Source organism: Leucoraja erinacea, chromosome 3, assembly GCF_028641065.1.
Source record: "Leucoraja erinacea ecotype New England chromosome 3, Leri_hhj_1, whole genome shotgun sequence".
In the NCBI taxonomy this organism is placed as follows: Eukaryota; Metazoa; Chordata; class Chondrichthyes; order Rajiformes; family Rajidae; genus Leucoraja; species Leucoraja erinaceus.
The window spans coordinates 31,324,113-31,336,733 of NC_073379.1; the positions used below are offsets into that span (position 1 = coordinate 31,324,113).

General features: G+C 41.9%; 1 protein-coding gene across 4 annotated transcripts in view; it reads left to right on the forward strand.

The window, feature by feature from the left end:
• LOC129695442 (SWI/SNF-related matrix-associated actin-dependent regulator of chromatin subfamily E member 1-related-like) overlaps nt 1-12,621 on the forward strand; it is a 33,961-nt gene that overhangs the window by 6,211 nt on the left and 15,129 nt on the right. For 3 of the 4 annotated variants that reach the window (XM_055632396.1, XM_055632397.1, XM_055632398.1), the window contains 3 exons: nt 866-938; nt 2,990-3,113; nt 4,857-5,066. In XM_055632396.1, coding sequence (XP_055488371.1) covers nt 913-938; nt 2,990-3,113; nt 4,857-5,066 — 360 coding nt within the window. In that variant the 5' untranslated portion in view covers nt 866-912. The remainder of the gene's footprint in view (nt 1-865; nt 939-2,989; nt 3,114-4,856; nt 5,067-12,621) is intronic. The other variant, XM_055632400.1, reaches the window with a different exon arrangement.

Below are 12,621 nucleotides of genomic sequence, written 5' to 3' on the forward strand. Positions count from 1 at the left end.
AAATGGACAGATATCGTTTTAGTTTAGTTCATTATTGTAACGTGTACCAAGGTACAATGAAAAGCTTTTTGTTTTTGTTTTTCAATAAATGAAGAGACGATACATGATTACAATCACGCTGCCCACAGTGTACAGATAGAGGGTAAAGGGTATAACATTTAGTGCAAGATAATGTCTAATGGAGTCTGATTAAAGATAGTTTGAAGGTCTCCAATTAGGTAGATGGAAGGTCAGGACCGCTCTCTTTCTGGTGAGAGGATGGTTGTTGCCTGATAACAACTGGAAATAAACTATCCCTGATTCAGGAGGTATTCCGTTTTCAAACATCTGTACCTCTTGCCTGATGGGAGACAGGAGAAGATGGAGTGACTGGGGTGAGACTGGTCCTTGATTGTGCTTGTGGCCTTGCCGAGGCAAAGTGTAGATGTGTAGATGAAGTCAATGAAAGGAAGGTTAGTTTGTGTGATGGTCTGGGCTACGTCCACAATGCTAATTTCTTGTGGTCTTGAATGGAGGTGTTCGCAAACCATACCCTGATGCAAACTGATAAAATGCTTTCTATGGCACATCTGTATAAGTTGGTGAGGGTCATTGGGGACATGCCAAACTTCCTAAGCCTTCGATGGAAGTTGAGGCATTTGTGTGCTTTCTTGGCTGTTGCTTTGATGTGGCCTGGATCTGAAGTAGGGTCCTGTCAATTTCCTTTCACTGCTGCAGCCTAACCTATTGATTTTCTCCAGCAAGTCTTTTTTCCCTCTAATATAGAAGAATTTGTCAAACTTGGTTATGTTTGAATGTCATAATAACATTGTGAGGAGCCATAGATTTCAGATATTAATACAGACTTTTATATTTCTCCATTCAGGCTCTCTCTGCAAACTCAGCGCTCTAATTTTGGTCACATGATTGCCAATGATGGATTGTACAGCAGAGTCTGGGTAAGATCAATTTTTAACATGAAAATGTCAGGATAATTACTTCTGAAATCTTGCACTTTAGTTCATCAGTTGTATGTAATAGTTCAGATCTGTTTATAGCATTTACTACATACGGTGCCCTCCATAATGTTTGGGACAAAGACCCATCAAGACCCATCACCACTCTCTTGAGTGGTGGCGCCATAGAGTTTGGCAGCCTCGCCTGCAGCTGTTTGTTCTTCACCCTTTTAAAAAAAAATGTTAGTTTGTTAAACCGTTTTTTCCAGTCCCTACCTGGGAGAGGATGCATCCTTCCTCCGTGCCGCATCTTCGCCTACTCCTCACGGCCTACCATTCAGATTTGCGCGGCCTTTCCTGTCGAAGACCGGCCAGAACTTCAAGCTGCAGCTTCAGCACTGATGTACCATCGCGGAGCGGGGCGATGCCTTCCCCGGGTCGCCGTGTTGGAGCTCTGGAGTGCTGGGTCTGCCGACTTTAACATCGTGGAGCTGTGGTCTGCGGGTGGCGCTGACTTTAAACACCACGGAGCCTGGGATCTTTCGCCAAGATCGCCAGTGTCTCGAACATTATGGTGCCCTGAAATGGGGGGGATTATGTATAAACACTGCTGTAATTTCTACATAGTGAAACCAGAATGTATAAAAATGGCCTTTATTAAAATCTGACAATGTGCACTTTAACGACATGTTACTTTTTCTAGTATAAATCTCAAATTGTGGCATACAGAATCAAATAAATAAATGATGGGTCTTTGTCCCAAACATTCTGGGGGGCACTGTGATTGTGCAACTGGTTTGTCTTACTTAACAAAACTACATTGGATCTATTGTGTAGGAAGGAATTGCAGATGATGGTTTACACCAAAGATAGACACTAAATGCTGGAGTAGCAGCAGAACAGGCAGCATCTCTGGAGAGAATGAATGGGTGATGTTTCAGGTCGAGACCCTTCTTCAGTCTGAAGAAGGCCCTCGACCCGAAACGTCACCCATTCCTTCTCTCCAGAGATGCTGCCTGTCCTGCTGAGTTAACATTTAGTGTCTACATTGGATCGATTTTCTGAATTAAGATTTTCTCCTTTAATATGCACACAAATCTTTCTCTGAGCAAGTTTTTTGTTGCCTCTGTAATAATTCCTTCTATAGTCAACCTAGTTGCCTGATTAAACCTTAATATAATAATAATAATATATTTTATTGTCATTGCACATAAGCACACCTTAAGGTGTGTAGCTGTATTAGATCTCTGCAAATGTTCAAACTCGATGACATCCTTCCTGTAGTTGGGCTCTCAGTATTCCACATAGTATTCAGTGCAGTCTCAGTAATAACTTGTGCAGCTGCATCATGATGTGCCAACTTTTGTAACTCCATATTCTTCCCAATGAAGGCAAGTCTGCCAAACGTTGTCTTCGCTCCACAATCCATCCAACATGAACGATGCCACTTGAACCATGCACCTGCACTCACAGATCTGTTCTGAAACACAGGGCTCTGCCATTTACTGTGTAGGTCCTGGCCTGGTTTAACAAATCAAAATGCAAAGCCTTGTACTTTTCAGAGTTGAAAATTCCATTTGCCATTCTTTCCATTTTCCATTTGCCTATCTTTCCAACAGATCTACAATTTGTTGTAAAGTTAGAAATCCTTCCTCGCTACCAGATTGGGGGTAATCTGCAAATTTACTAGCAAGGTTATCTACATTTTCATCCAAATCGTTAATGTATGGAACAAATAGCAGTGAACCCACTCCTGCGGAATTCCACTGGTTTCGGACCTCCAATCAGAAAAAAAACCCTCCACATCTACCCTTTGATGTCTTAAATCCAATTGGGTATCTCATCTTGTATTCCATGTGAAATATATTTTATTTACAAAATGATTGTGTAAAATTCTATTTTTAATATTATGTTTGATAATGTTTACTATTTTCTTACATTTATTGTGGACCCAATTAAGATTTGGCAATGCAGTTACTTTTGTGACATCGTATCTGTGTTTTATATTGTAAATGAATGTGAATCCTAATACTTCTGTTGTATTGCCTTTATAGATGCTCGGGTACTCCGGGGTCCCCACCTGGAGAAAAACAGGATGGGAGTAAGACTTCAAAAGGTCATAATATATACTATGGATCACAGAAAAATGAAAAACACATTGAGAAGATAAATGAAGAAGTGAGTAGTGTAATCTGAAAGTTGCCTATATCTGCCATGTATCTTCCAATTCTCAGGGGTTGATTTTGTTAATGAATGATTTCCAGTTTCATTCGATCAAAACAAAACCACCATTTAGTTGACAACGACAAAGATCCAGGCAAAAATATTATTTATTTTCTGTAAATGTTAATTACTAGATCAATGCTACTTGCTTTGCTTGTCATCCAGCCATTCTTGATACATGACTTTCCCAAGCAGCAGATAGGCATGTGAATAGTTAATTGCTATCTTCTTGGGAGGAGCACATTATTGTCCAAGCTGCTCAGGTATCAGTACTGTCAGTTGATAACATATGCCTGTCACATGGGACATAATTAAGCTCAAGAGGTTGGAAAAAGATTCGAAAGAATGTTGCTTGAAATGGAAGGCTTGAGTCATAATGGGGGTATTGTTTTCCCTGGAGTGAAGAAGGCTGGGAGGTAATATGATAGGAGGACATAAAGCCATCTGGAAGAAGAGTTAAAGGTAACCTGGGGTATTTTTTTCTCTGTGCATTTGGTCCCTTGCATGAGCTGCCAGAGGTGGTGCTGGAGGCAGGAACAATCATTACATTTAATTTGACAGGGCATGGAATTACTGCAAGCAAGTGGGATTAGTGTAGAAAAGCACGATCGTTGGCATAGATCTGAGCTTAAGAGCCTGTTTTATGCTGCACAACTATGCGAATTGTTCATATAAAGCATGCATTAATCTCTGCTTCAGCTTTTCCCTTTGTCAAAATATTTCCAATATGAAAAATAAGAGGATGAATCTATGTTTTCCTTAATTTCTAAATCAAGGGAACATGAATGAATCCTCTTCAATGGTTGAGGATCATATTTTGGAGACAGTTCTACCCTTCCATCCCTAGATTTACTAATTGGTTGAGACAGGCGATGGTTTAGTTTCATGTAGGTGAATAGACATAATGGCTCGGATCCTGGGTCTTATTGAGAGACTTCAGACATAATGTGTTTATGTATATTTCATACACTGGAACACATTTAAACAATCAACCAGGATTTAGGATTGCACTGTATGTTGTAAAATTTTTCTTAATTTGGTATGAACTGATGCAGTGAAAGCTCATCATTCCAGATGCAGTTCCGTCAGATTTTAATCGGGATTTATCATTTCAGGGAGGATGATGGCTTAACATGAAAGTATTATATTGCACAGTGAGGAGATTTGATAGAATGCCAAACGTATACTAAACAAAAATGCTGTTGTCTACAATATTTGGGAGATTTTGGAATGAGGGTTTTCTCTCTGACTTGCCAGTGATATGTAAAGTGGAGTTTAGAAAGTTTAAATGCTGGTGGCGTGAATCACAGATTTGAAAGTTGGATACCAAATTATGTGTTTCACTCACAATGGGCACCAGGAGGGGAAATGTTCTCTTTTGGGGGTGTTCAGAAAATGGACCCATTGGGACAGTGCTCACTGGGCAAATTACCATTCTTTATATGATCTTTAGTGCTTAATGTTATCAATGTGGGAAAAATAAACAAGGAATGCCAGTAAAATTTAGTTATCATACTGAAAACTGATTGAAAATGTGCTGTTATTATAATTGTTCAAGTGATGAATTGTTTGATCATGTTGCTTTTAAAACAAAAATAAAGCACTGGTGAATTGTTTGATCTTGTTGTACCGTTTAGTGATGTTCGCATTTAACTCCAGATTTGAAACTGGTTGTTCAATTTTTTACATTTACATTAGCAGCGTGTGACCAAGAAAAGAGGCCGGCCAAAGGGCAAAAAACGCCAAAAAAACGTACCAAATGGTCCCAAAGCTCCACTTACAGGCTACATGCGGTTCCTGAATGAGCGTCGCGAACAACTGCGTGCACAGCAACCAGATCTACCTTTTCAAGAAATCATCAAGACATTGGGCAGTGAATGGAGCAAACTCCAGCCTGAAGACAAACAGGTTTGCTGATTTACAGTGCATAATCGGATTATTACAATTAATTTTGAAAAGCCTGTAAGATATCTGATTAATTGGAACAAATTATTTTGTTAAAGTAACTAAGCAGGTTAATGAAGAAGACACAACAGATAAATGTACGTGCTGATAAAGTAAAGATAGACACACACATCTGGAGTAACTCAGCAGTTCAGACAGCATCTCTGGAGAAAAGGAACAGGTGATGTTTCGGGTTGAGACCCTTCTTCAGACTCAGGGAAAAGGGAAATGAGAGATATAGAACAAATGAATGAACGATATGTAAAAACATAACCATGATAAAGGAAACAGGTCATTGTTAACTGTGTGCTAGGTGAAAACGAGTACAGGCAATGAGACTCAAGACGACTTTGAAGCTGGTACGACTAAGGTGGGGGAGGGATGGCGAGAAAGGGGATGCAACGCCATTAATGGAATTGTTCAAAAAATAGAAGTCTTCCTCCGGTCTAACTTGTAAATCACCTACTTGAGTTAGTCTATTGTTGGTATTCATTTCTTCCCCTTTTTAAAATTAATTGATTTGGGAACTGGGTGTCATTTATTGCCCATTTGTATTTGCCTTTCAGAAGACTGGATGAGGTGTTTTGTTGAACTGCTGCAGTTGTGCAGAGTGCTTCAACTTTGCTGTGGACTAGAGCGTTCCAAAATTTAGTTAAATGACAGCGCTGAAAATCTAGCAAGAAAAGATTGGCAATGGATTTTCATATTAGAGCTGTAAATTGAAGGGGAATCTGTGTGTGGTGCTTTCCCTGTACCTGTGGATCTGAATGTATCCGTGAACAAAGACTTCCTAGATCTTTTCAGAGGCCATTTAAGAGCCAACCACATGACATGGGTCTGGAGTCATATATTGTACAGACTAAGTAAGGATGACAAATTTTGTCCCTGAATGGATATTACTGAATCAAATTTGTTTTATAACAATACAACAGTTTTGTACTAATCGTCAAAGACAAGTTTTTCTAAGTTACTATATGAATTTAAATTCCATAGCTGCTGGAGTTTAATTTGGATCTGTGGATAGTTAGTGCACATACCTGGATGACTAGCCCTTTTATTTGCTTGCTCTGCTAGCATTACAGAATCAAAATCTGCTCCTTTATAACCTAGTTCCAACTCTCCCATTAAACTTATCCACCAAGGCACCAAATCACATGCTCCTTTTAGACAGTTTTCAAGCTTTTAATATGTTACCAAATATTGTTGGATGATTTTGAGATATTCAGGAGCATTTCAGAGTGTTTAGAAGACAAAATGTATAATGGTTCTAACTAAATTTGCCCACCATCAATATTTTCAGATTTTTCTGTATGGGGCTAGTTTTGCCTACCTTATGCGATACCCCTGTAAAATCCGAATAATGCAACAATGCACAAGACCTAATTGACGATGAACCTTCCAGTGTTTTTCTGATTATGTGCTGGGAGGAAAGCTAAATGAAATTGCAATTATTTTACTGGCTTCAGCATTGAACTTGCAGTGTTTGCTGCTCACTGCAAAGTCTGTGCCATTATTTTGGGATGATATATTTTCATGAATGTTAATATGTTCAAATGTCCTTTAAAGCAAGGGATTATTTACTTCTGATTCCCTCCACTCTATATTGTTAAGAATACACATTCATTTTTAAGTACAAATTGATCTCTCAGCAGATATGATAGTTAGGGCAGCAGATGTCTATGATGCCATTAACATGTTGGATAACAACAAAGCCTGCGGTATGGACTGCATTACTGCAGAACATCTAAAATATACCAGCTATAAGCTCTGCCCTTTGCTTTCCATGTGCTTTAATGGTTGTCTGGTTCATGGTTTCCTGCCAAATGTTATTATGTCTGTAATGTTAGTGCCTGTGCTTAAAGACAAGACTGGTAAGCTCAACAGTATTGACAATTATCGACCTATTGCATTAGCCAGTATCTTGTCTAAAGTACTGGAGAGAATACTGCTAACAAAGCTAGAAATGTATGTCCTTACTACTGACAATCAGTTTGGGTTCAAAAGAAAACATGGAACTGACCAGTGTATCTATGCTCTTAAAGAGAGTGTGTTCAGGTACACAAGCCTGAATTCATCTGTATTCCTATGTTTTATTGATGCGTCCAAGGCATTTGATAGAATTAGTCATGAAAAATTGTTTGTAAAATTGCTAGATAGAGGTGCCCCTAAATTTTTAGTGAGAATTTTAGTGTTTTGGTATGCCCATCAAACGTTTCAGGTTAAATGGGACAATGTTGTATCTGCTCCATTCTGTGTTAGTAACGGAGTGCGGCAAGGAGGAATTTTGTCTCCTATTTTATTTAATATTTATATGGATGAATTATCAAATCAGTTCAATAGGTTAAAAACTGGCTGTCTTGTGGGCAACACTATTGTTAATCATCTTATGTATGCAGACGACCTGGTCCTGCTCTGTCCATATAGTGCTGGGCTGCAGCAGATGTTGAAGGTGTGCTCTCAGTATGGCCTTGATTATGACATAAAGTATAACGCTAAGAAAAGCCGCATAATGATAGTTAGAAGCGCTGAGGACAGGAAATCAACTTTTCCGACCTTTTATTTGTCAGACAGTCCTCTTGCTGTGTGTGAGGAAATTAAATACCTAGGTCATGTCATATCCGATGACTGGACGGATGACAAAGACCTCTACCGACAGCGCTGTAAAATTTATTTTCAAGCTAACATACTTATAAGGAAGTTTTCTATGTGCTCTGACTGTGAAGTGTTCCTTGTTCAGAACCTACATCACACCGTTATATACTGCTCAATTGTGGTCGAACTAAGAAAAAGAGTATGCAGAGGCTCAAGGTAGCATACAATGATGCAATGAGGTTGCTGCTTCGTGTCCCTAGGTGGCATAGTGCCAGTCAATTGTTTGTGTCCACTAGAGTGCCAACCTGTGAGGCACTCTTAAGACAGCTGATGTTTAGTTTTATGTGTTGCCTGGACAAGTCAGAGAACCACATAATTGAAGCCCTAGTCAGCCCTCTGAAAAGCTGCTATAGATTCACTTCTAGGCTAAGATGGCATTGGTGCAATAGCTTGTATATCTTATAGGCTAATATGCAATTTTTAATGTATTTTTTGTATCTCCTTATACTGTATGATGTGTTATATGGACCTGTGTCTGAAATAAAGCTTTTATTATTATTATTATTATATTAAGTGCTATCTGAATAAAGCTGAGTGGGCAATGTAGAGCTAATAGGACTTGATGTTCCGATTCCTGTAGTAAGTCGGTACTCTTGATATTGGCTATGGGATTGGAGTGTAGGATTGGGAAAGGTAGGGTAGGTACGTCATTGGGGTCATCAGTTGGGCATCCTCCTTCTTTGACGTTTCATTGATAAGCCCACAACGACTCCAGAGGGCTCAATGGTGATAGGAGGGTATGGAACACCCCCCCCAGTTCCATACCCTCCTGTCTTCAACATGCATCCCAATTGTTGTCTTTCCTTTTAATCCAAAGCAAATTGCTGCTTTTCTCTTCTGAATTTGACAATGACGATTGCTTGGTGGTGTGATCGACCCGTCGCCCCCATTTTCTTCAATCGACTGGTCGTAGATGTAGCAACAAATCCCCTGCACCCTCATTTCTGCAGGGGAAATCTTGGTCTTCCAGCCATTCTGGGCAGCTTCAGTTGCAAGTTCAGAGTACTTTGTCTTTTTCCTGTCATAAGCTTCATCAACACCTTTAATTCCACAACGTATGCCAACTTGGCCATTGTGGACCACAGGACCATGTCTGGCCGGAGTGTTGTAGCCACACTATCTGGGGGAAACACACTTTTTTTCCAAGTCCACGTCCATTTTCCAATCCTGAGCAGGCTGCAGTATGCTTGCATCCTTTGATGTTATCTGGTGCTCTGGAGGTTAGCCTGCTGGTACAAATGTTGTGAAATGAACATTTCCTGCTGATGTTTGTGGGGAAGCATTTGTGAAGTTCGCCTCTTCCAGGATTGATGCCAACAGTCTGAGAACTTGGTTATGCTGCCAAGTGTAATGCTCTTTGGCAAGGATCTTAGTGCATCTTGTTAAAATGTGCCTTAGTGATGCAGGTGCTTGGCAAAGGGAGCAAGAGGGGTCTTCTCTGAACCACTGCTTCAGGTTCTGTGGTGAAGATAGAATGTCATAAGTGGCTCTGATGACAAAACTTAGCCGAGATCCCTCCATTTGCCAATGTCACGCCAGCTGAGGTTCCTCTTTTCCAGGCTCTCCCAGTTAATCCATTGGCCCTGCCTGGCCATTGAGACGGCCTTGGCTTGCCGCTCTGCCTCCTGTCTTCACACATCCTCCACCACGAGCCGTCTCTTCTGCACGGATGACGCCTTGTGCCATTGAGGAGCTTTTGGTACAAGCCTGAGCCCGGCTCTCCCATGTTGTACTTGGCCAACCACATACCGGAAATGAAGAGCATACTTTGCACTCTGAACGGCTTTAGATGGGGTCCACTTCCTCCCTGTTGCCACATGGGGGGTGCGCTGTTCGAATAACAGTATCTTCAGATTCAATAATGGTCATGAGCAACCTTGCTTTAGTGCATTTGAATTCTTCCACAAGACCTACAATGGCTAATTTCAATTTGCCACTCCTGTACAGTCCGACAAGACTTAAACCATAGACTTGGTTTATACTCTCTAGAATTTAGAAGATTGAGAGGGGATCTTATAGAAACTTACAAAATTCTTAAGGGGTTGGACAGGCTAGATGCAGGAAGATTGTTCCCGATGTTGGGGAAGTCCAGGACAAGGGGTCACAGCTTAAGGATAAAGGGGAAATCCTTTAAAACCGAGATGAGAAGAACTTTTTTCACACAGAGAGTGGTGAATCTCTGGAACTCTCTGCCATGGAGGCTAGTTGAGGCCAGTTCATTGGCTATATTTAAGAGGGAGTTAGATGTGGCCCTTGTGGCTAAGGGGATCAGGGGGTATGGAGAGAAGGCAGGTACGGGATACTGAGTTGGATCATCAGCCATGATCATATTGAATGGCAGTGCAGGCTCGAAGGGCCGAATGGCCTACTCCTCCACCTAATTTCTATGTTTCTATGTTTCTATGTTAAACATCGAAGTCCAAGCCACTGTTTCACATAACCATATAACCATATAACCATATAACAATTACAGCACGGAAACAGGCCATCTCGGCCCTACAAGTCCATGCCGAACTAATTTTTTTCCCCTTAGTCCCACATGTGGGCTGATCATTCTTTTCAGCTTTTCCACTCTGTTGATGGGGATTTCATACACAGTTAAAGGCCACATTAGTCTTGGTAGTATGCCATACTGGAAGCACCACAGCTTGAGTTTTCCTGGAGCAAGGTCTTGTTGATGTCAGCGGGGACAAGTATCAGTTCATCTTTTAGCTCATCAGTGGGGATGGTTCTGATGTGTCCTTCAACCTCCTTTTTTGACGCTTTCAGGGATTCACTTTTCTCTTTTGTGAAAATGCCTTACAAATTTAAAGGGATCTTTATAGAAGTCTGTTCTTGCTTTTTTTTCTTCTTTTTGTGTTTCAGAGTGTTTAGAAGACAAAAAGTATATGGTACTAACTAAATTTGACCACCATCCAGGGCTCTTACTTAACTTTTTTTCCCTGTTGCCAGCCGGCAACCTTGGCAGCTTTTTAGGTTGCCAAATGATAGTTTAGGTGGTCATTTAAGACTTTTTGCATGACGCATGCGATAATGTGCTCGGACGAAGTGTGTAGTTACCAGTCAGAATTATGCTCAATGAAGCATTCACATATTATTTCTGCTTCAAATAAAGTCACAAACTAAACATATTCACCAATCAAGGCATGATATATACCACAATGACATGCAGCAAAATTATAATACAGTATCTCAACTCTTTTTACACATTGCAATTAATGCAATTTCTATTAGTTCTTTCCACTTCCAAACAAAAATGTGGTTGGATTATTCAGCGTATGATCAACCTGTGTCAATAAATCCTGGACCATGGTAACATATATGCTTAACCATGCACACTACAGATTGATGCCTGACCAAATATTGGTGCAAGCATGTTTTCTGTGGAGGTCCGAAAATTACCATGACATGGCCGTAGCATGGGTCATTATTGTTATTGGTACAGAAACACTCTCACTTCCCACATAATTTATCTATAACAAAATATACAGGTTGCAAGGAAATTTCTAAAGGCATTTTATGATAATCTATATATCTATAAAGCTCTGTGCCTGACGACTGGCTGCCTTTCTGCCTTTTGATTCGTGCCCAATACTCGCAGATGTCCAATCGGAACGGCCGATGCTCACAGATGTACAATCGGAATGGCCGATGCTCGCAGATGTCCAATCGGAATGGATCCTTTTACTTTCTTTCTTCCTTTGATTCACTGCCACGCCGAATCCAGACGCTCAATCTCCCAGGTCTTTTCCTCTATAGGGGAGGGGGGTGTGTGTGGGGTCAGTCAGTGCATGGGGGGATCAGATAGTGGGGGGGGGGGGGGGGGGGGTTTTGAGAAGGCAATCGGCGCGGAATGGATGGATTGAGTCAGGTGAATTATTATATGTTGGAGTATGTAAAATTGTGAGGGGAGAGCACGGGGGGGGATGGGGGGATCAATACGGGAATGGATGGGGGGGATCAGTACAGGATGAATGGGTGGATTAGTACAGGTTGAATGAGGGGATCCGTACAGGATGAATGGAGAAATCATCAGTAAAAGATGAATGGGGAGATCAGTATAGGATGAATGGGGAAATCAGTATAGGACCAGAGCAGCAGGATGAATGAGGGGACCAGTGCAGGATGAATGAGGGGACCAGTGCAGGATGAATGAGGGGATAAGTGCAGGATGAATGGAGGAGAAGTGCAGGATGGATGGGAATAGGGGGTCAGTACAGGATGAATTGGGGTATAGGTGTAGGATGGAAGGGGAATGGCAGGTGAATCAATGCGAGGTGGATAGGGTGATCAGCGCAGGATGAATAGATTGGGGGGGGGTAGATGGGGATGGGAGCACAGGGGATGTCAGTGAGGACTGAATAGAGGCGGGAATGGGGAATAGAGTGCGGGATGGAGAGGAGGGGTCCCAGGATAAGAGGGGTGGAAGGGGGCGTACGAGAGAGAGAGAGAGAGGGGGGGAAGAGGGGAGGAAGGAAGGTCAGCGCTCCTCGGACAACAGCGCCCCGCTGCCTTGGCTGTCCCTGTCCACCACCAAGTGCTGCTGCCAAAGGGGGAGGCGGTTGTGAACTCGCCACGGCCTCCCCATCTCCAGCCAACAGCAAGATGCGGGGCAGAGCGGTGCAGCTCAACGATCCTATAGCTATAGGATCTTTGGTGCAGATGCTTCAGATGGCGGAAGGAGGCCTCCCCCTCCCTCCATCCTCCCGGCTTCGGTGTGCGAGAGGGTTTGTTTTGAAAGCGGTTATCGCCGTTAGCGGATTTGCTAGCAGCGGCCGCTATCAGGGTGGGCGGGGTGCAGAAGGAAGAGGAGATGGAGCCGCTGTGCGGGGCCCGTCATTTGCTCCGACCCTTCGTCACCACGCAC